At 50.1% G+C, this 27,689-nt stretch overlaps 1 protein-coding gene across 5 annotated transcripts in view; it reads right to left on the reverse strand.

Annotated features, from left to right (window-relative positions):
* The window catches only part of STAG1 (STAG1 cohesin complex component), a 2,120,576-nt gene that overhangs the window by 891,398 nt on the left and 1,201,489 nt on the right, over window positions 1–27,689 (reverse strand). For all 5 annotated transcript variants that reach the window (XM_069618021.1, XM_069618024.1, XM_069618022.1 and 2 more), the window contains 2 exons: window positions 25,284–25,382; window positions 1,766–1,845 (listed from right to left, as the gene is read on the reverse strand). In XM_069618021.1, coding sequence (XP_069474122.1) covers window positions 1,766–1,845; window positions 25,284–25,382 — 179 coding nt within the window. The remainder of the gene's footprint in view (window positions 1–1,765; window positions 1,846–25,283; window positions 25,383–27,689) is intronic.

Consider the following 27,689-nt stretch of genomic DNA (forward strand, 5'->3'; position numbering starts at 1 on the left):
CAGAGCAAGGCAAGGGGGACGAGTCAATGCACCAGATAAGAAGGCACCCATGTGGATCGTAGGGTGCAGCATCAGCATGTCAGCTTCCCTCCGAAACGCAGAGACTATTACAGTCAAAATGGTGGCAGCTAGTGCCTCTACAGGATCAAACATCTTGACACAACAGAACACAACTCAACCATGAGGAGACTTTGGTTAGCCCGATGCCCACCGCCAAAGGCGGCTTGCACGATTAGAAGACTGTGCCACCAACACACCAGAGTGCAACTACAATAGAGTGCACAGGGAACCATGCCCCCAAGTATGCATGATGGCTCTGCTCTGAAGACATTGCTGTGCAAACAGCTTAGTTTCCGGCTCCAAAAGACTGACTTACCGAAGTATTAAATAAAAGGGACCGAGGGTCGGTAAAAGTAGTGTCAACTTTATTGCTCTGACATCAAATCAGAACAAATTACTGAATTTTATCTAAAAAGAAGAAAGACATTGTTTAACACAATTGTTTTCAAGGTTCAAACACCTACATCATGGGAAAACCCCATAAAATATATTTAAATGATTATCTACTTAAGTATTGCGATTACTAGGAGAGTCTTTTAGCTGCAGGCATCTGGTTTGGGGGCTTCTGAGCTATAACTGCAGTCATTTGCATAAGGATGAGGTGCTCACATAATGAGTTGGAGCTGGAATCACTGCGACATTGGGGACCCAGTGGTAGAAGTAGTAAGGAAGTCCCCTTACAGGTTCAATGATTGATAGTTTCCAAGCTATCATGGCAGTTCTGCACGTCCTATCGTTTTCTCGTCTGGAAGAAAGGATGCATTGTTTTAACACTTTCCCACCACTTGCCAATTTGCTCCCTCTTCGGGTATCAGGGCTAAGTAGAAAATTAAGGAAATTAATAGGGGAGCCCAAATGAAATCATTTTGAATTCTTGTATTTCTTTAATAACTGTTACAATGTATTCACTGTCGTTAAACTAATTTTCCTGAGGCTTTCAGATAGCACCAAGGTCCTTGTGAAAGCATTCACATGATGCCAACAGACACTGCTGTTCTTTGAATGCTTTCTGCATTGGAATCATGAAAATGTAAAAAATAAATGTATGCATGGTTTGCCAACAGAGTTGATTAGTCTTCTGGTTCCCTGAGCATTTGAAACGCTAGGACAGCACAATAAGACTTACGAAATAGCACAGAGCAGAAATCAGGATGTCAAGCATCAAATACTCTCTATCCTATAACATGCATTAATTTAAAGGGGAACTAGGTACACTAAACGTTATGACTTCCTATTTTATGTACTCCAAACATTTGCAATGCATTTTTATCCAAAGGTTAGTTGGTAAAAATAATCAATTCCTACAACATGCGTTTTCAGCGGGAGCGTGAAGGCGTTGTAGTACCAGTGGCCTGGTGGATCAGCCTTATTGCTGAGACAATGGTGTGCATTGCAAGAAACTTGTAAAATGCACAGTACAAGCTTGTAATCTTAGTCATTTTGAAAATGACTAACTGCATCCCAAGAGCAAAGATTCCTTTGAACTACAGTTAGTACCATCTAAAAACAATTCTGCACACATGGTTAAACCACATCTGCACACAGTAAATAGTTCTATGTTATCAGATTGTGAAGATTTTAGCATGTAACATTAACAATGAAGAAATTAAAGTACAGCACATATTGTAAAAATTCAATGATTATGAAAGTATCAATCATTGTTGTGCAAAATAAATACTTTAGTAGTAGAGTGGATTCAACTCACTGAAGTATGAGCGTGACCAATCGGATGGCTTCAACAGCTACATCATACTCTTTATCAAGGGTCATTGATACAATCCGATCCTGTGAGAAATAAAATGAAATATTAAGATTTGCTAGCAAATAGACACCATTTGTGCATCCACAGACCCTCCTCGCAACATCTCCAAGCCCTGGAAAACATGCAAGACACTTTACAGAGGACCTGGTAGAAACAATGGCCTATCAAAGCTACACCGTATATAGAGGACACCCCCCCCCCCCCCGAGCATCCATCCTCAAGACCCTCCCCGCAGAAGCTCTGCCTCCCTACCTGGAGATCAACAGCTCCCTAACTCAAGGCACCTTCCCTTAGGCCCTAAAGACAGGACAAATCGTGCCTCTACTAATGAAACCCACTCTGGATCCTGACAACCTAGGTAACCACGGCCCCATTACCCATCTTCCCTTCTTAGGAAAGATCGAGAACGTGGTAGCGGTGCAACTGCAGCAACACTGACACCAACAATTTCCTCCAAACCTACTAATCCAGGTTCAGACCCAGATGCAGCATGGCGACAGCAACCATACAGCTGGTCGACGACACCCTCAACATCCTTGACGACGGCAACCCATGCCTTCTGGTTCTACTCAACCTCTCGGCCGCTTTCGACCATGCAGACCACAGGGAGCTCACAGACACCCTACATTGGTGCATTGGGATCAGCAAATTTGCCCTACGCTGGTTCAAGTCCTACCTGGCCAACCTCAAGTAGTTTGTTCAGATGGACTTTTCCAGATCACCAATGCTACCAGTCACCTGTGGAGTCCTGCGGGGTTCCATCCTCTCCCCAGTGATCTTCAGTATGTACATTGAGTCGCAGGGAGTCCTCCAAGCCGCACACAACATCCACTAATGTGCCGATGAAACACAGCTATACCTCAAGATCGGCTCCATCAAGGACATTCACAGGCTGAAAACCTGCCTCTCGCTGATCCAGTCTTGGATGTCCGGTGCATACTTGAAGCTCAACCATCCCCCCCTCCCGAGGGCTTCACATCTGAGCTCACCTTCTGCACCAAGCCCCTCGGGTTCAACATAGACAAACACCTCTCCTTCAAGACATACCTAGCTATCATTGCTCCCTCCTGCTGAAAGGCATGCCCTTTCTCCCTCTGGACAGCTGTAGAAGCACTGGTCCCATCCCACCAGGATGGGGGCAAAGCCGACCCCAAAGGCTCCCCGTCATCCTCCCTTGTGCCCCCTAAGTGTCCTACACATGGCCGCACGCCTCATCCAGGGTGTACACAGATACGACCACATCACCCTGGCCCTCATCAACCTTTGTTGGCTCCCACTGCACGGACGAATCATGTTCAGGTTTTGCTGCATTATCTATAAGGCAGTCGCCCTCAAGTCACCCGGCTATTTCACAGAGAACAACAAGTTACTTACCAACTGGTAACGTTCTTTCGATTGGATGTTCCTCCAACGTATTCCACATCATTGACATGTAATGTCCACAGCTGTGTACTTCAAAAACTTTTTCGGCACAGGGCATCCTGCCTCGATGACGTTGTCACCGGATGTTATAAATAGGACGCACGGCGCCCGTAGCCTCAGTTTGTTATTCCCCACCCAGAACGTGTGGCACCAATCCAATGCCTGCATGACTGCACAAAGCCTTGCGGAAACGGAAGCTGAAATCGCATAGGAAATTCTCCAGAGGGGCAGGGTGGGAGGGCGATGTGGAATACGTTGGAGGAACATCCAATCGAAAGAACATTACCAGTTGGTAAGTAACTTGTTCTTCAAATGGATTGTGTCCTCCAACGTATTCCACATCTTTGACAGACTCCCAAAGCAGTAACAGAAAATGGAGGAGGGAAAATAATTTAGAGTACCCAATCAGATGGCGGAATAAAGAACTGCCTTACCAAAGGCCATATCTCGACTATGGATCGTATCCAGGGAGTAATGTTTAGCAAAGGTGTGGATAGGAGCTCATGTGGCTGCATCATAAATATTCCTAATAGGAACTCCCCGTTGGAGGGCTGTGGAAGTAGCCACGCCCCTATTGGAATGAGATCGCAACCCTTCAGGAGGGTCCTTACCCACCAATTGGTAACACTCAGTAATGGTAAGGATAATCCACCTGGACAAGGTCTATTTGGTAACAGCCTGGCCCAATCGGTGTCCAGCATATCCCACAGAGAGTTGATTGTCCACTCTGACCCTGGATATCCTAGAAATATAAAAGCTCAGCTCTCCTAGGATCCAACCTATGAGTCGCTCCTCTTCCTTACCAGGATGAGGAGGATAGAAAGAAGGAAGAACCACTTTCTGGCTCAAATGAAATTTAGGTAGGAAGGACATACCCTTAGTACAACCCTGTCCTTGTGGAACACAGTAAAAACTGCTTAGATGAAAAAGCATGTAATTCACTCACTCTGCGAGCAGAAGGAACCGCAACCAAGAACACCGTCTTGAAGGACAATCTCAAATGGAGCACCCAGTAGAAATTTCTAAACCAAATTCAAATCCCAAACCGGCACCTGGAAAGGGGACGGATGGAACACAGTTAGTCCTTTAAGAAATTGAGAAATCAAAAGGAATCTTAAAGTAAGCACATTCTTCAGACGAGCGCTTAAATATATAGACAGGACCGCCAGGTAACCTTTCATGGTACCTACTTGAAGGCCCCTGTGGGCCAAAAAGTAAGAAAGACAAAACCATAGGAATGGAACACTGAAAAGGATCAACATTTTATCCTCTGCACCAGTCGCAAAACTTATGGCAACGGTACAGGGATTTTTTTGCTGGCCTTCTGGCCAAAAGCAACACCTCCATCACATCATCGGGGAAGTCCCAATCCTTATATCTCGACATTTCCGATACCAAGCTTGAAGGTTGAGAGTCCTGACCTCTGGATGGAGAACCTGACCGCCCTCTCGCGAGAGCAGATCCTCTTGGTAGGGAAGACAGCATGGAGGGCAGATGGACATTACTAGAAGGTCCAGGTACCACGCTCTCCTGGCCTAATCAGGAGCAATGAGGATCATGTGGGATCCGAACCTCCGTAACACTTGAGGATTGACGGGGACTGGCAGAAACGCGTACAGCAGTGGGAATGACCAATCTACTACTAATGAGTCTCCCAAGGCTCCTTTCGGAGGAAATTCCTTTGAGCAGAATCTCTCGCACTTCCTGTTGGCAATGGTGGCGAAGAGATCCACTTGTGGGGTTCCCCAAAGGCCAAAGATCTCCAGAAGGACTTCCTGAGCCAACTCCCACTTGTGAGAGATTGTAATCTGTCTGCTTAGAGTGTCCGCTGCCGCATTTTCGCCTCCAGCCAGAAGAACAGCCGAGAGCGAAATTCCCTGCTGGATGGTCCAGAACCAGAGCTGCATTGCCTCTGCACAACAGGAGTGACCCTACCCCCCCCCACCCTTTTTGTTGAGGTAATGCATGGTCAGGACACTCTTCCCCCGCAGACGGCAGCAAAGCCTTCAGGGCTAGACTGATGGCCCTCAGCTCTTAACAGGTTGATGTGGAGTTTGGATTCCGACGGAGACCAACAACCACTGCCGTCAAGTCGTCGGCATAATCGCCCCATCCTGTGAGGTAAGCATCAGTCACTACAGTCACCTCTGGCCATGGTGTGATGCTGGAAATGCATCGGAGGGACAGGGCCTCCGTATCCTTGTCCTTTACTGCTTTTTATCGTGTGTTCCGTCATGTTTTCCACGCAGGAGTTCATGTGGGAATCCTGGTGGTGCAGCTCTCTCTCCCTTTTGGTTTGGTGAACGGACCCGTGGGATACCCTTATGGCACCCATGGGTAGGGGTACAACCCTGTGCCCCTAGTGTATGTTTTTGGGCACCTGTGTGTGACCCACAGAGCAGGGTACGGGCTGGTGGCAGCTCCGTGCTGAAATGACTGGTGCCCTGAGCATGCTCCATTTTGGGATGCCCAGGCCCCGTCATTGGAATCGGTAGATTCCTGATGGAGACAAAATGGCCCCCGTGGCCTTTTGCCTTCCATCACCTGTTACCCTGATCTTCCCGAAGTTCCGGGAAGCCCTTCCTCTGTCCCTTCCGCCTGACTGGCTGTTGGGTGGAAGTTCTGTATATGGTAGTGTGGGGAAGTGCCAACCAGACTGGCTGGAGCCTTCTCAACGACCGTATGTTGTGGGTACGCCTGTGGGTGGGACCTGGGTGAATGGAGTGTGTGACGAATATACATTCTATGTTGTGACTGTCTAGTATCTGGTGTTAGACGCAATGGTTGAGACAGCCCTGCCCAAAACCGGTATGAATGCAGCTTGGAGTGTTGAATGGCTCGGTACTTGTCCCAATACACAACTTGTTGTGAGTGTCTGGAGAGAAGTGAATGGCCTGAATACCCTGTGTGCCTGATTGGCTGCCTGCCTGCATGAATGCCCATAGTCGTGATTGGATGTTTGAGTGCGACCCAGCGGAATGAATGGGCGATCAACAGTATATCTGGGGACCTCTCACTGCTAGGATTCGTGTTCAGAAGCTGAAGTTCACTACGACGAGTAACTAGAGTGAAGCTTAACCTTGAGCCTTGCTGGACGAGAAGAATTGCTTTTGCTCTCCTTCGCAATCTGAAAGCTGCTGTGCTTCAAGAACTGACCTAGAGAGAACCTGGTAAGGCGCTCTATTCCCGAGCCACGAGGGACCATCGTGCACAGCTGATCTTTGCCTAAGCTCCCTGGTAGACAGACCTTCGACAGGCTGCCGACTCGAGACGGGGACTGCTGCGGAACGCCAAGGATAAGCACCGAAACTGTTGTCCACCACTGTCGCCGACCGCTGTCCGGAGCCGCCGTGCTCCCGTTGCCTAAGAACTTCATTGATCCAAGGACGCTCTTGTCTGCATCGTCGCCACTGTATCCTGCTGGAGAAGGCCTGACCGTCGACGCGCCAAGGAGCATCCACCGGTGGGTTTCCCCGTCACCCAAAGACCACAGAGACGCCGATGACTCTACGCCCTTGCTGGGCCCCAGTTCTTCAACTCTTTGCGGTCCAGAACTATTGACACTGAGGAGCCCCGCACGCCTCTTCCTGGCAGGACGTTTACGCTTCCCCCGTCAACGAGCACTGCTAGGAACGACGCAGCCATTTCACCGTCGTAGCTCGACCTGTTCTCCATCGGACGTTCGACGACCCGTGACTCCTGCCTGAAAGGGAGGACACTCAAGAAGGGTTGTCGATTTCCCCGACGCGGAACGCTACTACACCAAGGTACTTTGGGGTTACAGAACTATTGGGAAGTCTCAGGGTGAACAATATATGGACTGGGCTTGTATCTTTCTTCTACAGGTTGCCCAGGTTGGGGAGGGGGGGCTCCACCCAGAGCTGTGTTTCACAGTAGTTACCAGTACTTTGCCTATTGCTCAACCATCCTGCTTTCCTTCCCCTCTCTACTGCTGGCTTCCTTTTTATTTTGATCCGTGTGTCATTCGGACCGTATGCACTTTAATCTGATCTAATAACGTTAGTGGTACCACTTTAGAATTGTACATATTTACCATTGTTGATTTTCAGAGCACAAAGTGAGTTATCGTGGTCGTGTATATGACTTTGAATGTTAATTATATAAAGACTGTTTTAACCGATAGTGTGCGGACATTCCATTGTGGGCGCTTGGGTGACTACACTGTACTTAAGAACCAGACCGCATCACCTCCCGAGAAGCTAGGCCTTGATTGCTCGTCCATTGCTACCGTAATAGAGAATCTTGGCAGGGGTCTCTGTGCCTCCCCTCTACCATATAGAGAGCGGAAGTGCAGACCACCCCCTCCGGTCTTTACACATGGTTGCCAAAACAGCTCCCCCTTCAACAGGTTCCCTTCGTTGGCCCACCACAGAAGATCCTGGGAGACCGAGATTGGAATCTGAACGGGATCCAACATCATGCCTGAGATCTGCGAACACTGCATCTTGAGTACCCATTGCAGGGATCTCATCCTCAGCCTGGCCTCTGGCACCAGAAAAATGCAGGATGCCATGAGGCCGAGCAACCTTAAGAATTCGAAAGCCGGGAGATTCTGGGCCTGTTGAAACTTGTCCATCTGCGCAATGTGACGAGCCCTCACATTGGGAGGCGAGCACTTCCAAGGGCGTGTCCAACACAGCCCCAATGCACTGGAGCTGTGGGGAAGGTGTCAGTTGCGACTTCTCGAAATTGAGGCAGAAGCCCAGCCTGTGGAGGGAGCAGCAGGTGCGACCTAGGTGATCCAATGCTTGCTCGGGAGAACGTGCACAAACCAGCCAGTCCAGGTAGGGGTAGACATGAATCCCCCCCTCTTGAGATACGCTACCAGCACCACCATTAGCTTGATGAAGACCCTCGGGCGAAGCACAATCCGAATGACAGGACGCGAAACTGAAAGTGCGAGTATCGCCAGCTGCAAACCTCAGGTACTTTCGGTGCTTGGGATGAATCGGCACATGAAAGTAAGCCTCCTGTAGGCCCAGAGACACCAACCAATCCTGAAGTTGAAGGGCCTGGAGGACTTGAGAAAGAGTGACCATCTTGAACTGGTCCTTCCTGAGAAGTTTGTTCAACCAACGCAAGTCCAGGATGGGTCTCAATCCCCCGTCTTTCTTTGGAATCAAAAAGGGGAATACCATCCTTTGTTCCTCTCCTCTACAGGCACCAGTTCTAGAACGCCTTTCTCTAGCAGGGTCAAGATTTCCTGCACAAGGAGCAGATCTGGAAGCTTCAAAGAGAATCACAGGTGGATTGTTGTGAGGCCGCGTTAGGAAGGGAAGGCAGTAGCCGTGGGATATGTTATCTAGAACCCACGCATCCGAAGTAATAGCTTGCCATTCTTCGAGATGTTGAGACAGTCTGCCCACAACCGGCGAACCATGGGACATGGCCTCATGACTGTTTTGGAGCGGCAAAGCCTGAAGGCAAAGAGGCAGCTGTCTGAGAGGCTTTGGTACCTTGATTTCTTTGACCACCACAGGTACTTTTATGCTGACCCCTTTGACTGGCTGCTCCTCTCGTTCTACCAAAGGAGGAGTAGTAACGAAAAGAAACTTTCCCTCCACTGCTGTCCCCTAGGACAAAAAGGCAGAGGTTGACGCACAGCTGCGCTTAAAAGATTTTGCCGCAGCTTTTGAGGTCTGCAACCTCAAGGCTCTAGTCAGCCTTGTTGCCAAATAAATGTGCACCATCAAAGGGCATGTTCAATAGACGAGCTTGCACATCCGGGGCAAAACCAGACTTCCGCAACCATGCAAATTTGCGAATAACTGTGCTTGCAGCCATGGACCGGCTAACACCATCTGCTGTGTCCAAACCCGAGTGAAGGGATTCACACATGGCATCCTTGCCATCTTGCATGAGAGCAGGGAACCCATCCCTCTCTTCCCCCTCGGGAATATGCCCAGCCGCAAGAGCAACACAGTTCCACAGAGTGTGTGAAATTCTTGCAACGGCACAAGTGGAGTTCACCGATTTTAGCACCATACTCCCCGCAGAAAACACCTTGCATGCCCAACTGTTGAGGGATGGTAGGGTACGCTGCCTGCCTCGAGGTGGCCGTGGCTGCCTGAACCACTAAACTCTCGGGAGTGGGTTGAGTGGATAAGTAGCTGGGGTCACTACCAGAAGGGCGGTATTTTTTGGTTAACGATTTGTAAACAGCCGGAAGAGATTCCGGTGACTGCCAAGCAGCCGCCACCCTTTTCTATAAGGTCAGATAAAAAGGTAACACCAGGTCAGAGGACGGACCTTGATCTAAAATGTCCGTTAAATCATCTTACACAAAAGCTTCAGGGCGACTGAACCAACCCAGAAACCCCGTGGCCTGCCAAATTCCACTTCCGGAGAAGTGTTCAAGCCACTAGCATCATGAAGAGTTTGCCTCAACTCTTCCAACTGGCTATCCCCTGAAAGGACAGGGGCGCCATCAGGCTCAACAGGGTCAAGATCAAAATCGGACATCTCCTCCTCCTCAGAGGTCATCCAGAGGGAGGTAAAAATCATGTCTCGGAATAGCCAAAGGTCTGGCGCCCATAATAGGCCTGACCGACTTGGAGGTAGCACTACCAGGGATCTCTGATGGTAAATTGCGGCCAAAAATCCATGAAGACTTTGAGAGCGCTGATGGCGTCGACGGCAACAAGGGCACCGATGGCTGATGCGAAGGCAAAGCTCCGACGTCCGTATCCCACAGACACTGCGCCGACGCTGCCTTCGAGCCCTTAGCAGGTTTCTGCAGTCTCGCTGGGGACAAGGACCGAGACCTGTAAGCAGTCTCTTGCTACCATCCTGAGCCTTGTCCGAACTGGACCTCGAAGGTTCCCTATGTGGATCGCGCTGAGGACCCGAGCCCAAAGGCGTACGAGCCACGGATCGAGACCGTTCCTTGCCGGCTTCGTTGGAAGGCACGGACGGAACTGTGCCCTACGATTGGAAAATCGCCAACATCTGCTCCCTAACGTAGCCCATTCATCCTGAGTCGGGACTTAGTTGGACAATCCACTTTCCTCATGGCACCATCCTCCGAGGACGACTGTGAAGGCGACCAGTGACAGCGCTTCCTTGAATGCTGAGACAAGGAGGAATGGCAGTAACCACTCCGGGACCGAGATCCCTGGGACTCCTTCCGACACGGAGAGTCACCCCTCGAATCGTCGGTGGACATACCCTTGGACTTTGATTTACGAGACATACTGGGTTTTAAACCCCTACCTACCTGAAACTTTCCCTTACACTCCGGCAAGGCCTTAGCAGTTAGCGACTGGCATGTGGAACAGTCGTCTGTGTCTTGACTCTTACCTAAGCACCACTAACAAATGCAATGCGGGTCGGTAATCGACATTTTCGTCTTGCAGTCCCAGCAAGTCTTGAAGCCAGACCGCGGAGTCGGAGGGGTTGAAGAAGACATTCACGAGGAATACACGAGGCGTGCCCAGTCTCCGAAGCAAACACGTTTGCGGAAAAAGCAGAACTGAAGCTATGGGTGCCGTGCGTCCCATTTATAACATCCGGTGACGTTGCCCTCGACAGAGGCCTACGAGGGACATCGACCGACGTAATCGACGCAGGACACCCTCTGCCAAAAAAGTTTCCGAAGCACACAGCTGTGGACATTACATGTCAAAGATGTGGAATACTTTGGAGGACACAATCCATTCAAAACTCTGCATTTGTGGCGGACAGCGCACCACCAGAAGCCAGGACACGTGCAGACTTCAAATCTGCTTCTGCAAAAAATTATAAGTTACTCACTGTAGTGACTAACATACTCCTAGGCCTTAGTCCCCTATCCTCCATACTGTATGGGCGTCCCTCAGTAGGGACGGAAACAACCCTTTTCACCAGAAAAAAAACATCTTCCTTTTTAAATTTAGAGGCACGCAAAAGGCTGCCCTGGGAGCATGTGCTCCCCCCGACTCCGCCCACCGGGGCCAACCCTCAGTCCCCATTGATGGTCGACAATATTACCATTGCCTAATGACACTAGTTTTATTAGGGGGGGTGGGACGTATGGAGGAAAGGGGACTATGGACTAGGAGCAAGTTAGCCACTACGGTGAGTAAGTTATTACTCCTATGCCCATCCGCTTTCCTCCATACTGCATGGGCGATTCCAACTGAATGTAGCCCCAGGGTGGAGATGTGACCCTCCTTAAGCTAACAAGTTCCTTAGCACCACATGTCTGAAAGCCGTCTCCGATTTAGAGCCGACGTCAGCGCATAAAGAAAGCCGCAGAGGGGCCAAGGTGGCTGCCCCAGTGAGGACCAGTCATGGGACCTGCCGCTGGAATGCAACGCCCCTGGCCTTGGCTCTGACAGCGTGGGCATGCATGTTAGCTGGAAGAGATTTGTGCTGCCCCTCTTAGGCCTCCTTGATGGCCGAAAACATCCACCTTACTATAGAGGCCTTGGATGACTGATAGCCTGGCCTTGACCCCCCCCCCCCCCCCAAAGGGGACAGAGGGTCCACCTGGCGGAAGCCCTTTGTCCTGTCCAGATACAATTTCAGAGTGTGTCCGACACCCAGACAGTGCAAGACCATCTGAGCATCGTCCTTAGGATAGGCAAAAAATGTAGGTAAAACGATCTTGTTTAGATGGAAAGCAGAGACTACCTTAGGTAGAAACGCAGGGTGCGTTCTCAGGACCACCTTATCTTTGTGAAAAGTAGTATAGGGTTCTGATGCCACCAGAGCATGGATCTCGCTGACTCTTTGAGCAGAGGTGAGACCCAACAAAGCTCTTATTTGTGACCAATCTGATGTCCGCGGATGTCAATGGGTCGAAAGGCTTGTGCGCCAGGGTGGCAACACTACATTGAGATCCTGTACAGGGTGTGGCTTCTTGATGGGCGGTTAGAGCCTGTTGAGGCCCACCAGATGACGCTTGACCACTGGGTTGGAGAAGACCTCCTCCTCCGAATTCCTGTAGGCCTCTATGGCTGCCATGTAGGTGCGGCAGGTATGTATTTGCATGCCTGATTGAGAGCACATTGTCCAATCTGCAAGCCAGGTGGGGGGAGTGGGGGGGGGTCCTTAAAGTCTGCTCAGTGACAGAACCTGGTCCATTTACTCTTGTACTGGCTCCTAGTAGCCTTGCTCCTAGCGTCCTGAATGATGTCCAGGTTAGCTGGAGACAGGCTCAGATGCTCCAGAGTTTCAGGCACCACGCTGCGAGGGATAATTTCTATGGCACGGGGTGGATGACCCTGCCCTACTGCTGCGAGAGAAGGGGAGATGGGCCGAGCGGCAGGTGAATGGATGGCCTGACGGAGAGGCTGAGGAGCTCCGAGAACGGCCACCACGGAGCTATCAGAATGATGCAGAGGTGACATGATTCCCTTATCTTGCAGATCACCCTGTGGATCAGGGGTTTGGGAGGGAATGCATAGGCTGTCATGCCATTCCACTGTATCTGGAATGCGTCGCCCAGAGAGCTGGGCACAGCCCCTGCCTGACCGCAAACTGTTGGCATTTCCTGTTGGACCAGGAGGCAAAGAGTGTTAGACAGAATCGTGGGCAGTTCCCTTAGGGAGCACTACACAAGATTAAGACTACAGGTGAGAGCAATAAATCCCCTTTGGTATCAGTCTGTACCACAAAGATTTAGTTGGTAGGTGTGGCTGAGCAGTCAGACTTATCTAAAGAGGGAGATGAGCAGTATTCAGGGTTTACACAATAGGTCTACAATACTATGGCACAAGGAAACACTGACCAAAGCTTTGTATTAAAAAGTAGTTCGATATTTATTTTATACACTTCTAATGAAACACATGTATCACAGTCATCAAGCAAGTTTAATTAAGTCAAAGGAAAAATATACACACTCCCAAGTTAAATTGTAGACCAGGTGAACCAGAGTGAAAACTGAGCAAAATGGCACAGTGAAAACTACACACAAGGGATACTCTAACAATTCCTTACAAGGGAGGGACAGCACAAGATATTTAGAAATAGTTTCCTGCACACCTTAGCAACACTTCCCATACGTTTGTGGACCAGTTTAAGCAAGAAAGTGCATCAGTATAGGCAATACTTAACTGAAAACTGAGCAAAATGGCATTACACAAGGTTTAAAAATGGGAAGGAAAGAGTAGTTGTAGGAATTAGGTGCACCACACAGTTCTAGATGAAAATCAATCTAAAGAAGGCAGGTCTAACAAATGTAACCAGAGTTGATACAGGGCAAGGCCCCAGGAGCAAAATGTTCTCTTAGCTGCAGTCAAGTCTTTGGTTAACGATTTTGAAAAGGTGGATGCAGAAGTTGAAAAGACAATGTTAAGAGAGAAGGGCGGCCCACCCAACAGGTAGGTAAAGGATTTAAAACACCTTTATTGCTACCGCGAAGGAAGGGCAGCCTGGCTGAACAATGTACCTTTAATTGAAGAAGTAAATCCTGCGGTGGGAGGCTCTCGTCGTGGAGGAAGGTTAGAGTTACTGCACTACCCAGGGATGAAACCAGCCGCGGTGCTGCCCGACAAATAAAGGTACGCTCCTTTAAATCATGGTCCGGGTGGACTGGTGCCTGGCTATCTGGCCTCCGAGTACAGGGTATGGGAGATTCGACCAAGGCAGGTCCGGGAAGGCGATTGGCAAGCTGGTTGACGCCACCAGCTCAAGGGAAGAAGGCTCTTGCAGAGGAAGATCTTCTCTTCGTCGTGTGGAAAACAGTGGTGAGACGCTGCAGCAGGACTTCACCAGTGATTCAGTCGTTGCAGATGTCTTTGGCTTCTCTCCTCTTCGGCTTCTTCGTTCCAGTGGCGACGCCTTGCTCTTCCAGTCCTCAGGACCCTGCTTTTATGCAAAAAGATCCCCATTCATACAGCCTAACTGTCACTCACACAGCCTAACTGACCCTCCAGCCTATCAGGATAGAGTGCGACATGGGTTGCTGAGGCAACCCTGTCCAGGGGTCGTACTCCCTCTCCCACACAATGGTCCCACCCCAGACTCAGTGGCGCTGAAAGGAGGGCTTCTCGGCAGAAGCCCGCCAAAAGGACTAAAAGGATCCCTGACCTGGGTTAGGAGTTTAGAGAAAGACACGAGAAAGAAGTTATATTAAAGTTCTGGCAATAAAAATCTACCGGAGTAAAGTTAATATTAAATACACCGGCGGTATGTTAGAGGCTGTCAGAAAAAGTGGTAGCCTCGAACAATGGGAAAATACCATAGGGAAATATTTGTGGTCGAATATTTACAGTAGTAACCACTGCCACCAGCCAGAAACTTTTGAGAGAGGGACTGTACGGTACCCTCTCGAAAATGAACATAAGGGATAACAATTAACCCTTTCCAGTACCTCCATAGTAAGATGGTTTTTACAGGTTTAGTTCATAACAATTGACTAGTAAAGTCAATTGGGACTTTACATGCCGTGTGAGACAGTAGTCAGTCCCAGGGTAAGGAGTCTATGTTTGGGGGTCGCTACGACACCCCAGTGTCACTGCACTGAGGGTGCAGTGTAACACATGTGAGTAAAGATGGTTTCTATTGGGGTGAGAAAATCCCATAGACATTAAACACAAAAATAGCCTAGAACACACATAGCAAAAGGTGCCCAAGAGTGGGAAAAAGAGCCTCACTCTTAGCAGGAAAAACAAACCCTTCAAATCCAGCAAAGCTGCTGGGGGACTCTATAGGTAAGGGAAATTAGCCATATAATGAGAATTCTACCCAACAAAGGAGGTCCACCTGAGGATGTCTATCTGCTGAAGACCCAGAGTAGGACCTGATCGTTCAATTGCCATTCGTAATTGTCAGCTCACAGCCTGCTGAGCCTTTCTGCTTCCAGTTTGGACTCCCCCCCCCAGAAGGTGGATGGCCGTCAGGTAGATCTTCTCCAGGGCCCATTCCCACATGCTGACCGCTAGGCTGCACAGCGGAGGGGATCTGGTGCTACCCTGCATGTTGACATAGTACATGCTGGTGGAGTTGTCTGGATGAGGACGACCTTGCCCCCGATGAGCTGAAGGAAAGCCTTGAGAGCTAGCCAGATAACCTTCAGTTCCAGCCAGTTGATGCGAGATTCCTGCTCCTGCAGGGACCAGACTCCATGGACAGACACTGGTTGTCCAGCGTAGCCCCTTCGCCCAGCTTTCCATGGAGCAATCCGTGGTGGTGACCTGAGGGGGTGCCTGTAAGAAGGGCATGCCAGTTCACAGGTTGTAGCCCCTGGACTACCAGGTGAGGTCAGGTGAAGAGAAAGTGGAATGCTGGCCAGCTCTGCTTGGGAGCCTCGCTCCCGATTCCATGAGGCTGCGAAGTGCAGCTACAATCTCCTCATCTTGAGTCTTGTATAGGGCACGGCCAGTAGAACCACTGCCATGATGCCTAATAAGAGTTGGTACCACTAGGCTGAAGTCACTTCTCGGGTGAGGAAGTGAGTAGTGGCCCTCTTGATGGCCCTGATCTTGTCCTCTCAGGGGAAAACTATCGGAGCTCGTGTCCCAGATGAGGCCCAGAAAGGCCAGGCTCTGGGTAGGCTGCAGAGGAAGTGTGATGCACCGCCTCCGGAGATCTCACCCTGACGAGCTAGTCGTCCGGGTATGGGAAGATGAGGAGGGCTGCCACTGTATTCATAAGCCTGGTGAAGACCCTGTGGGCTGAATTGAGGTCAAGGAACAAGTTACTTACCCGTAACTTGTTCTCCAGCATGGGTCTGGCATGGATTCACATGCTCATGAATATTCCCCGTCAGGCTGGGAATCCTCGGTAAAGAAAAATATCAGTTTCACTTTTGAAATGTCTTCTCCTAACAACCAATCACTGGGTCATACTACCCCGAGCCAATGACTACCCTCTAACTAAGCTCCTCCTCTGGCAGCCATCTTCAGATTTGGTAGCATGTAAAGTGGCAGTAGGACCAAGCAAAGAGCTGCATAGAGGTAGGCAGAAGGGTTCTCAACTGAATCCACGCCAGACCCATGGTGGAGAACAACAGTTACAGGTAAGCAACTTGTTCCTTCTCGAGCATGGGGTCTGGCAGGGATTCACATGCTCATGAATAAAGAATACATAGCAGTACACACATGCACAACCACCGGAGGTGGCAAGGCTCAACATTAAGCATCTCTTACCTCCTAATCAGGCTCACCTTCAAGCGAACAAGTTACGCAGCACTGCTTGGCTGACTCTGGAGTCCTCCCTGGAATCCCTGTCGACGCAGAAGAACTTCGTGAAGGTGTGCGTCGACCTCCACGTAGCAGCCCTGCAGATTTCCAGCACGGGCACACCAGACAGGAACGCCGTAGTTGCAGCGATCGCTCTGGTCGAATGGGCTCGGACGGCCAGCCAACTGTCGGTTTGCTAACCGGTGACAGTGGGTGATGCTGCCGGAGAGCCACCTGGAAATGGAAGCCTTGGATAGGGCCTTCCCATGGTTCACAGGGCCAAAGTTCACAAACAGTTGTGACATCTTCTGAAAACTTTGTGCGGTCCAGATAGAACTTCAGTGCTCGAGCCATGTCCAGCGAGTGCAAAGTCCTCTCAGCCAGCAACAAAAGCTTCAGGAAGAATACAGGTAACACCAAGGGCTCATTTAGATGAAAGTCCGACGGCACCTTGGGCATGAAGGAGGGGTGCATCCGTGGCACCAGTCCCGTTTCGGGGATTGCCAAGTAAGGTGGTTTACAAGAGAGGGCCTGGATCTCTCTCACTTGTCGTGCGGAGGTGATGGCCACAAGAAACGCTGTTTTCTGCGACAGAAACTTCAGCTGCGCCGAATGCATAGGCTCGAACGGAGGACCCAGGAGGCTAGTCAGCACCACATTGAGCTTCCATGCCGGGGCTGGAGCTTTCACCGGCGGGAACAAACGGAAATGTCTTTGATGAACTCCTTGACCAGGCAGTGTGACCATAACGATGACCGTCCCCGAGATCTGGTGTAGCTGGAGATAGCCGCCAGATGAACCTTGATGGAAGCATGAGCAAGACCTACTTTGGCCAGCGACAGTAAATACGGCAGCACCTGCAGAGCCGTCATTCGTACAGGGTCCATCTTCTGTGTGCAGCACCAGACGACGAACCTCTTCCACATATGTCCGTAGCCTTACAGCGTAGATGAAACCCTGGCCTTGGCAAGCACCTTCTTGCAGTCCACAAGGATATCGTATCACCCAAACTCTAGCGCTGCAGAAGCTAGGCCTGCAAGTTCAGCGACCCTGTGTCGTGGTGCAGAATCGCGCCACCTTCTCTGGCGAGAAGATATGCGACCACCGGAAGCTTGACTGGAGGGGACGCTGACAAGTCCAGAGGTCCGGGTACCATAACTGTCTCAGCCACGCTGGTGCAACGAGGATCATCCTGCACCGGGAACATCTACTAGCCGAAGAAGCAACAGAGGGAACGCATACAGGAACAGGACATCCCAGGGAATTAAAGAGTCCCCCATGCTCCCCGGCTGGGGAAACCTGCTGGCACTTGGTATTTGTCCCTGTCGCAAATAGATCTATCTGGGGATTGCCCCATCGTCGGAACAGAAGATCCACTTGGTCCTGACGAAGCTCCCACTCGTGACAAGAGCGCAGCTCCCTGCTGAGGGAGTCAGCGACTGTTCTTCACTCCTGGCAGATGAAATGGTATGAGGAACATCCCCTGGGCAACGGCCCAGTGCCATAGGTCCTGCACCTCTGGAGAGCGCTGGGGATCTGGTGCCCCCCTGCTTCTGGATGTAGAACATTGTGGTGGTGTTGTCCGTCAATACCCGTACCACCTTGCCCTTGACGGATGGCAGGAAAGACTTTAGGGCCCAAAACATTGCCGGTAGCTCTAGTACGTTGATACGCAACAACTTCTCCTCCGGTAGCCACAGCCCTCTTGTGTGGAGACTTCCGGTGTGCGCGCCCCATCCGTCCAGAGAGACGACCGTTGTGACCGTCTCCTGATGAGGTGGGGTCTGGAAGTCAGACCGCCGACAGATGTGCATCGGCTTCCCACCACTGTATTGTTTGACGGAAACTCTCGTCGAGAATGATCTTGTCTTCCAAGCTTCCCGATAACTGAATCCAACGAGCGTCGAGGAAATCTTGCAGAGGGCGCATCCGTAGCCTGCACAGCCGAATGAGGTATATGCATGACATCATGCCGAGAAGGGACCTCACCCATGCGATCTTCAGGGTCAACATCCTTTGTACCTTGACCAGGATGGCCACTATCCTCCTTCAACGGAGACGCCAGGCACGACCTCGTGTTGAGCCGAGACCCCAGGAACAGCACGTCTTGCGATGGCACCAACCAAGACTTCGCATAGGTCACTAAGAACCCCAGCTCCGTCAGCAGCTGGACGGTCTTCACCGTGTGTTCGACAGCGATGCCCCTCGATTTCGCTCGGATGAGTCAGTCGTCCAGGTAGGGGTAGGCCTGGATCCCTCGAAGACACAGCCGCACCGCCACTGGGGCCAGGCACTTGGTGAAAACCCTTGGCGCCGACTTCAATCCGAACGGAAAGGCCTTGAGCTGATAATGCTGCACTTGGACCACGAAGCGCAGAAATCTGCAGTGTCCCTTGTGAATGGGGATGTGAAAATAGGCATCCTCCATGTCCAGCAACGACAGAAAAGCCCCTTCTTCCAGGTACGCTGAGAAGGAGAGCACATCATCCAGGCTACAAGCCAGGGGGCTGATAACCTTCGAGTCTGCCCAGTGGAAGAACCTAGTCCTCCTAATCTTATACAGTGCCCTGGTAGCCTTGCTCCTGGCGCCCTGAATGATCTCAAAATTAGCCTGAGAAAGGCTGAGGTGACCTAGCGTGACCTGTTCAGTAACCACGCTGTGAGGGCTAGTTTCTGTGGAGCGGGGTGAATGACCTTGCCCCCCCTGCTGTGCCAGAAGAGGTCCTGGGCCCGCCGGAAGGCGAATGGGAGGCCTCTACGAGAGGCTGAGCAGCTCCAAGCACCATGGCCTGGCTGTCCACCACGGTGCTATTAGAATGATGGTGAGGTGGCAAGACTCCTTGATCTTGCATATTACCCTGTGTATCAGTGGTGTGGGCTGTCATTCCATCCCACTGAATCTGGAATGCACCGCCAAGGGAGCCGGGCCCTGACCCTGCCAGGAGGCGAACAGTTGGCACTTCCTGTTTTCCCAGGAGGCAAAGAAGTCCACCTGGGGGTGTCCACATTCGTAGAAGCTCTCCTGCAGCACTAGGTTGTTCAATTGCCACTCAAAGTTTGTATGCTCCTAGCCTGCTGAGCCTGTCTGCCTCCAGGTAGGATTCCCCCGGCAGGTGGACAGCCATGAGTTAGATTTTGTTCTCGAGGGCCCACTCCCACATGCTGACTGCCAGTCTGCACAGCGGGGGGGGGGGGGGGTAATGATCTGGTGCCTCCATGCTTGTTGACATAGTACATACTTGTTGAGTTGTCTGCCTGAATAGGGACGACCTTGCCCTCGATAACCGGAGGGTAGGCTCAGGCGCCAGCTAGATGGCCTTCAGTTCCAGCCAATTGATGTGGCACTCCTGCCGGGACCAGATGCCATGGACGCAATGGTTGTCCAGGATGGCCCCCCCAACCCTCAAGAGAGGAGTCTGTGGTGATGTGACCTGTGGGATAGCTTGCTGGAAAGGCTTGCCAGTCCGCAGGTTGCAGTCCATGGGCCACCATGTGAGGTCCGTGTGGAGCGAAGGAGGAACTTTGATCATCTCTGACTGGGAACCTCGCTCCTGGTGCCAATGTGCAGCTGTATCCTCCTCATCCCGAGTCTCGTGTGGGGGACAGCCAAAATGACTGCTGCCATGAGACCCAGTAGGTGTTGGTACCACCAGGGCGAGATCACTTCTCTGCTGAGGAAGTGCGCTGTGGCCCTCTTGATGGCTGTGATCTTGTCTTCCGAAGGAAAAACCTTTTCTTGAAGTCGAGTGAAAAACCCAGCTCATGCAGTGTGTTCAGCGTGGTGCACTGCTTCCGGGGATGTCGCTCGGACGAGCCAGTCAACGAGGTACGGGTAGATGTAGTGGCCCTGCGAACTGAGGAGGGCTGCCACGGTATTCATTAGCCTGGTAAAGAACCTGGGGGCTGAGTTGAGGCCAAAAGGAAGCACCTTGTAATGGAAATGGTAGCCCATGATCCTGAATCATAGAAAAGAATGCTGAGGCTGCCAGATCAGGACGTGTAAGTATGCGTCCTTCAGATCTAGGGAGCACATCCAGTCTCCCTTGCACAATGTCTCCGCTTTCATAGTTGACGTAACCATCTTGAATTTTTGTAGAGATTGAGGGTTCAAAGGTCCAGCACAACTCCCAGGCCCGCCTGGTTCTTTTTCTGAATGCTAAAAATCTTGGAGTAAAAGCCCAAGCCTCGCTGCGAGGTTGGGACTTCCTCCATTGCCTGGCTCTCGACGAGCGCCTTGATCTCTGCTAAAAGAGTTGCTGTCCAAACCTGTGGGAGTGGAGGAAAAGAGGGAGGAGAGGATGGGATAGGAAGGATGGACCCAGTGCATACTACATTGAGGATCCAGGGGTCCGCAAAATTCTGGCACCAAAAATGGGCATGGAGAGCAAGCCTGCGCCCCCACTGAAGACATGTGGACCTGGAGGGGCGTGTGATGCCTTCTTTCCCTCTGAAGCTGTTGCAGAGGAGGGGGAATGGAAAAAGCCCTTTCTCCCCCCACCTCTTGTCGTTTGTGACGATGCTTTGTCACCGAACGGTCAGGCTGCATGGACCTCCGCTCTTGGAAGCCGCAGAACCCTCCGTATGTATGCCCCTTGTCAGAGCGCTGCTGTGACTGGGTGTACGTTTTGGGCGTGGTCTTTGTAAGGATGGATAAAGACTTGGCCGTTTGTGAGTGGTTTTTCTTTTTGTCCAGCTCCTCGTTCGTGGTGGAGTGAAAGAGGTCACACCCTTCGAATGGAAGGTCTAATATGCGTTCCTGGAAGATCGCAATTGAACCGGGTCAAAACACAGAGCTACGACTACACATTGAAATCTGCTTATGAAGGAAGCACAAAAAGATACAATTTGAGTAAAAAGGAAGAATAGTTGCAAAACCATACTGCAACCACAGGAGAAAGAAAACAACTTATTGAGGCAAACAGTCATCAAGTAACAGCATTCTGTATTTTTAAACTTAAAACACATCCCCTGAAGAACCGTCACCACCAAGATGGGGAAAGACATGTCGGAGTATAAACTCGGACTAGGGATATAAACTCAGACCAAAGACTTTAGATGTATTAGCAAAATGAAACTGGTTTGATGCAGGAGCAAGTGTAATAAGGCACAAAAGCAACTAAATCAAATGCATTAGTTGAATTTGACGGCATAAGAAAAAGAATTTAAGTTTGGTGAAAAATATTCTTCATTGAGGTGCAAATTAAGTGCCAGATGCATGTTAGGGAGAATTCTCATAAATGGCTGATTTCCCTTACCTAATGAGTCCCTGAGCAGCTTTGCTGGATTCCTAGGGTTTATTTTTTTCACCTGGTAAGAGTGTGAGCCTTTTTCCTACTCTTACATGTGTTTTGCGGTGTGTGTTTTTACCATGTGTGTCTTGGGCTCTGGAGCCTCACCTACTCCATGAGCATTATTTTTATGCGTGTTGCACAGCACCCTCACCCACCACCCCCCCCCCCCACCCCTCCCCCGACTCCATTTTTCGGGACTGACTGCTGTCTCCCGGAAACATGTAAAGTTGCCATTAACTTTATGTAGTCTCTTTAAATCACAGACCCAGTACAACCCATCTTACATGGAGTATTGGAAAGGGTTCATTCTTATCCCTTTTTGTCCGTTTCTCTTGGAGCACTGTTTCGCTCCCTTTTCACCAAGACTTGGCTGGTGGCATTAGTAAGTACCCTATTTTTCATACCGCGGTTATCGTATATAACCATGGTATTAACCATGGACATAAACCTGCTTGACCAGATCTATTTTATTTCGGCTCCGACTGGGTTTATTCGCAATTTCTTTTTAACGTCTTTCTCGTGTTTTACTCTGCGCGCCAAACAAGGTTTGGTCCCTTTGTTCGCCGTCTTTTCGCGGGCTTCTGCACAAAAAGCACCTGAAAGTCTGAGTAGGCAGGATGTGAGGGAGGGGGTTTTAGGACCCCTGCCATCGGTTCCCTTGGTAACCCAAGTCGCACTCCCGTTTGACTGGCTGGGCGACTGTCCTTGCCAGGACAGCCACCCTGCTGTGTGATTGACAGCCAACCTTTATGAATGGGGACAAACTGCATAAAAAGCATGTCTCTGGACTGGAAAGGCAGAGTTGCCAATGGAACGAAAGAACCAATGAGGAGCTGATGGAAGAGGACCCCTAAAACGACAACCACCCGGTGAAGCCCTGCTGCAGGTCCGAATTTTCAGAATCCGACGACAGAAGATCCTCTAGGAAACTTCTTCCCTTGAGCTGGTGGGACCAACCAGTTCGCCCAAACTGTAAGCCAGGACCCCTCCTCTGGTCGAATTACTGTACAGAGCTACAGTGGGCCAGATAGCCAGGAAAAGTCGGAGCCTGCTTGGGTTTTAAGGAGCGCACCTTTTATTCATCGTTTCGCTCTGCTGCTGGTTTCTTCCCTGGGTAGTGCAGGACACTCCAGTCTTCCTACTTCTTGTCAATCCGATAGTCGCTTCAGGAACCGCGAGCCTGCAGGAACTACCAGGAACGTCTGCCTCAGCTACAGCTTCTTCTCCATTTTAAGGTACTGTGCAAATCCGGTTGTTCGTTTCGTTCAGCCGCAATGAAAGTGTTTGAAATCTTTCTCCAATCCGAAGGTTTGTCCTTCTCTTCGAAATAACTTTTCTGCCAACCAACCTCGTCCAGAAACCGTGGCACGAACTTTACTGCAAACTACCCTGAACCGTGTGATCTTGAGCAAAAGACTTGACCCATTGAGTCTGGCCCCAAGCCTTTTCTACCCAATTCCATCAACGTAGTTCGTCTTGCTCAATTGCCCTGAGTACTTAACTGTTGGTGTGGTTCAATTTCTATTAACTTTGTTTTTCCGTCCCTTTTTAAATTGCTGGAGTGCCGTTTTGCTCCCACTTCATTTTGTGAGCTTAACTTGTCTTGAATTTATGGGAAGTGGTGTGGTGTATTAAGAGTGCAATTTTTAAATTGCTTTATGATAGTGAAATGTTATACAACTGAAGGGTAAATAAATGTATATTCTTTAACTTGAAAAACTTGAGTCAGTGTTTACATGAACCATAGTAATTTCTGTCCTTTGTGATACTGCTCACTTACTCTTGAGATAAGTCTGGCTGCTCAGCCATCGCTTCCACTTTAACTGTGTAGTACAGGCTTGTACCAAAGGCGAATTTGTCCTGTCACTTGTAGTCTTAATTGTGTGTGGTGTTCCCAAAGGGTACTGCACATAATTCTGCCTAACAATGCACTACTTGAATGGAGATAATTCAACTGAAGAATTACAGTGTAGTCTGGCAAAAAAGTGACAATTCAAAAGCATGTAAAAGGATAAATTTGATGCTACTATATACTTGAAGTTGTTTAATATAAATTGCTGAGGAATATAAGTAACAAAGTATCATGTTATTATTTGAAAAGAGCATTACAAATTTGGAAGGCGCATGTGCAAGATAGCTGATTCGAACCACATTTTCAGCATCCTGATCAGTCTCAGGAAATGAACCAACAGCTTGCAGCAAGCATAGGACATACTACCATATAGATTAAGGGGAAGCGCCATAACACTGCTAAGGCTGAAATATCACCAACAAACCCGGGTTAAATTTAGGCGCACAGAGGCAGGCTGTTCTTCTCATGTCCGCCCGCCTTGAAATGAGATTGGCTCTGCACCGGACGCTCTGGGAGGAAGTCTGCAATTTCCCACCAAAGCCTCTGGTTAACAGGTGCCAGCATGGCATCTGCGTTGGCTTGACAAATATGTATGGACGTGTTGGAATACAGCTTCTTCCCGTACGCCTCCAAGATCTTCTCCTTGCCTAAGAGCGCTGCAGAGGAAGGCGGCCAAGGACTGCGGCTTGGAGTATACTGATGCCGCAGCGATCACCGAAGAGTGTGGCTGAGGGTGGGCCGATAGCAAGAGTGTAACCCCCCTCCATCTGCCTGTACTTGGCGTTCAGGTGTCGATTTATCGGCTGGACCGAGTGGGGCTCGAGGCAGCTCTTTTTGGCCAAGGCGCACTATGTCCTTCTGCATCGGTATCCCCCTTCTTGCTGTGGGACGCAGCATGAGGACCCCCTTTGCTGGTTTCTCCAACTCATGTTGAGGAAGGCCCTGGCTGACGACAGTGTTTCAGGGTCCTCATCCTCATCCATGCCCACCTGAGGGTCAGGTTGGTCTGCCACCGGCTGAGGGGTGCTGGGGGCCAAAGGCTGGGGAGTGGATACCGGATGCCGGCACAGAGCCGCCGGCACAGAGCCGCCTGCACAATCGGTTGGGGGGCGGAGCGGGCAGCTGAGGCTGCACCGGGGCCAGGGGCGCTGGGGCCATTGGCGGGAGCACATCCCTGATGGCGTCCCAGAGGATGTTCCCCATCCAAGGAGATTTCATGAGGCCGAGACACCCTTCAAAAAAAATCTGTCCTTGCATGCCGGAGTGGTAGGCGAAATTGACGGGGTAGCGGGAAGCTGCTGGAGTCGTTGCATGCCCTGCCCATACGGACGCTCCCCTAGGACCATTCCGTTGGTGCACTATCAAATAATAGTTAGTCACTTTCAAGGCACCTACATTTTGTAGTTCAGACGGCCCCAACACTCAAAGACAACCTCTGGGAGTATGCATCTCCTGAAGATCTACATCAAAGAATGCTGATTTACTTCAGAAATGGGCATGTGTCATATCACTACATTTCCTCATATCACTAACTTAGCTTCTCTTCAAACAAGACAGTTTGCTTTTTAAAGCCAACCTCTGCACACATGACTTCTGGTTTAACCTTTGCGCTATTTTAGCAGCAAGTTGCTGGACTGTGCATCATGAATGCCCCATAGCTACGTACATTTCCCAACCACTAACAGATTCTACACACTAAAGCCATTTGATAATTTCCAGAAATAATGGAAGAGCAGTACATGGTGTTAATTTTCTTTGTTTTAGCTTACCTTGAATCGATTTGTAAATAGTTCCAGTTTAGGAAAAAGCTCTCTGTTTGTGTATAGACTCTGTAGTGCTTTCAAACATTTCAATCTCACTTCTCCTTGCTGAAACAAAAAGCATAAAGGATCGAGGTTGAAAGCATTTCAGACAAATCTACAAACAGTAGTAATTACCAATCATACAGTTTACATTTAACCTCCAATTCTGGGCAGAGAACATACTAAACCCCAATAGTAACCACAAAAGGTGGGGAATGCTATTCTAGAGCCTCACACAGTGGAACGTAGGTTTCTCATGGCTCTCATGAGAATACTAGTCATGACTTTTGGAACACTACATGCCTGGTGAAATCCAAGGACCAGATCTTCTTAACTGCACAAAATTTACTTGACAATGCAAAGCTTTTTCAAAGTGCACATTGTTATATTAAATGTTTTATATAAACCTCTTAATAGATATGTATAAACCTAATGATACCAAATCTGAACCCTTGCCTTACTAGCCAAACTTAAGATTGTGAGGGCAATGCAAAGTATTGGATTACATTTTGTCAGCTCTTTGAAAATGGAAAGGAAATTAAACCCAGTGGAAATGAAAGACTCTACAGATGGTGACCTATTTCAAAGGACAGGATCAACATATGGAACAAGTTACTTACCTGTAACTGTTGTTCTCCAGCATGGGTCTGGCATGGATTCACATGCTCATGAATATTCCCCGTCGTCAGGCTGGGAATCCTCGGTAAAGAAAAATCAGTATCAGTTTCGTTTCTGATCTGTCTTTCGTAGAAGTAACCACACTGATCTCTGCGTCATACTGACCACAGCCAATGACTGCCATCTCCCTAAGCGCCGCCTCTGGCAGCCATCTTCAGATTTGGTAGCACGTGAAGTGGCAGTATGACCAAGTGAAGAGCCGCAGAGGGGTAGGCGGGAGGGTTCGCATGTGAATCCATGCCAGACCCATGCTGGAGAACAACAGTTACAGGTAAGTAACTTGTTCCTTCTCCAGCATGGGGTCTGGCATGGATTCACATGCTCATGAATAAAAGAATACATAGCAGTACACATGCACAACCACGGGAGGTGGCAAAGGCTCAACATTAAGCATTACATCCAAAACTCAACATTAAGCAATTCTTACCTCCTCAACAGGCTCACCTTAGGCGAACAGGTTGCGCAGCACTGCTTGGCCGACCCTGGACTCCTCCCTGGAATCCCGATCGACGCAGTAGAATTTCGTGAAGGTGTGCGTCTACCTCCACGTAGCAGCCCTGCAGATGTCCAGCAAGGGCACAGCAGATAGGAACGCCGTGGTAGCCGTGATCGCTCTGGTGGAATGGGCTCTCAGACGGCCAGGCAGCGGTCGGTTTGCCAACCGATGACAGTACATGATACAGCCGGAGAGCCATCTGGAAATGGAAGCCTTCGAGAGAGCCTTCCCCTGATTGACAGGTCCAAAGTTCACAAAAAGTTGTGACATCTTCCGAAAAATCTTCGTGCGGTCCACGTAGAACTTCAGCGCTCTAGCCACATCCAGCGAGTGCAAAGTCCTTTCAAGCTGGCGACGAAGGCGACGGGAAGAAAACAGACAACACCAAGGGTTCGTTGAGGTGAAAGTCCGACGGCACCTTGAGCATGAAGGAGGAGTGCGTCCCGAGCACTAACCTCGTGTCGTGAAAAGTCAAGTACGGGGACTTGCAGGAAAGGGCCTGGATCTCTCCCACCCGTCGTGCGGAGTTGATGGCCACAGGAAACGCTGTTTTCCACGACAAGAACTTCAACGGAGCTGAGTGCAGAGGCTTTCCTCCGACGGAGAGGCCAGAAGCACCACTGTGTCGAGCTTCGCTCCCAGAAACAGTGCGTATTGAGCAGGCACCAGGTGGGACTTGGCGTAGTTTATGGAGAATCCCAGGTCCGTGAGTAGTTGGACGGTCCTCGCTGTGTGCTCCGCGGCGAGCTCCTTTGTCTTTGCTCGGATGAGCCAGTCGTCCAGGTAGGGGTAGACGTGGATCCCCTCCAGGCGCAGCCACGCCGCCACCGGTGCAAGGCACTTGGTGAACACCCTGGGTGCCGACCTCAATCCGAAGGGAAGGGCTCTGAACTGGTAGTGACGCCCTTGGACCACAAATCTGAGAAACTTTCGGTGTCCCTGTAGGATGGGGATATGGAAGTAGGCATCCTTAAAATCCAACGACGACAGGAAATCGCCCTCCTCCAGTTGACCCAGGACGTGCTGGAGGGTGACCATCCGGAACTTCTGTGCCTTGATGAATTTGTTCAGTCGTCGTAGGTCCAGGATGGGACGCCATCCTCCCGTCATCATCATGAGGAAGTATCTTGAGTAAACTCCGGAGCCCCGAAGCCTCTTTGGGACGAGCTCGATGGCGCCTTTCTTGAGCATCGCCTTTA

Source organism: Ambystoma mexicanum, chromosome 10, assembly GCF_040938575.1.
Source record: "Ambystoma mexicanum isolate Mex_15411 chromosome 10, UKY_AmexF1_1, whole genome shotgun sequence".
Classification (NCBI taxonomy): domain Eukaryota; kingdom Metazoa; phylum Chordata; class Amphibia; order Caudata; family Ambystomatidae; genus Ambystoma; species Ambystoma mexicanum.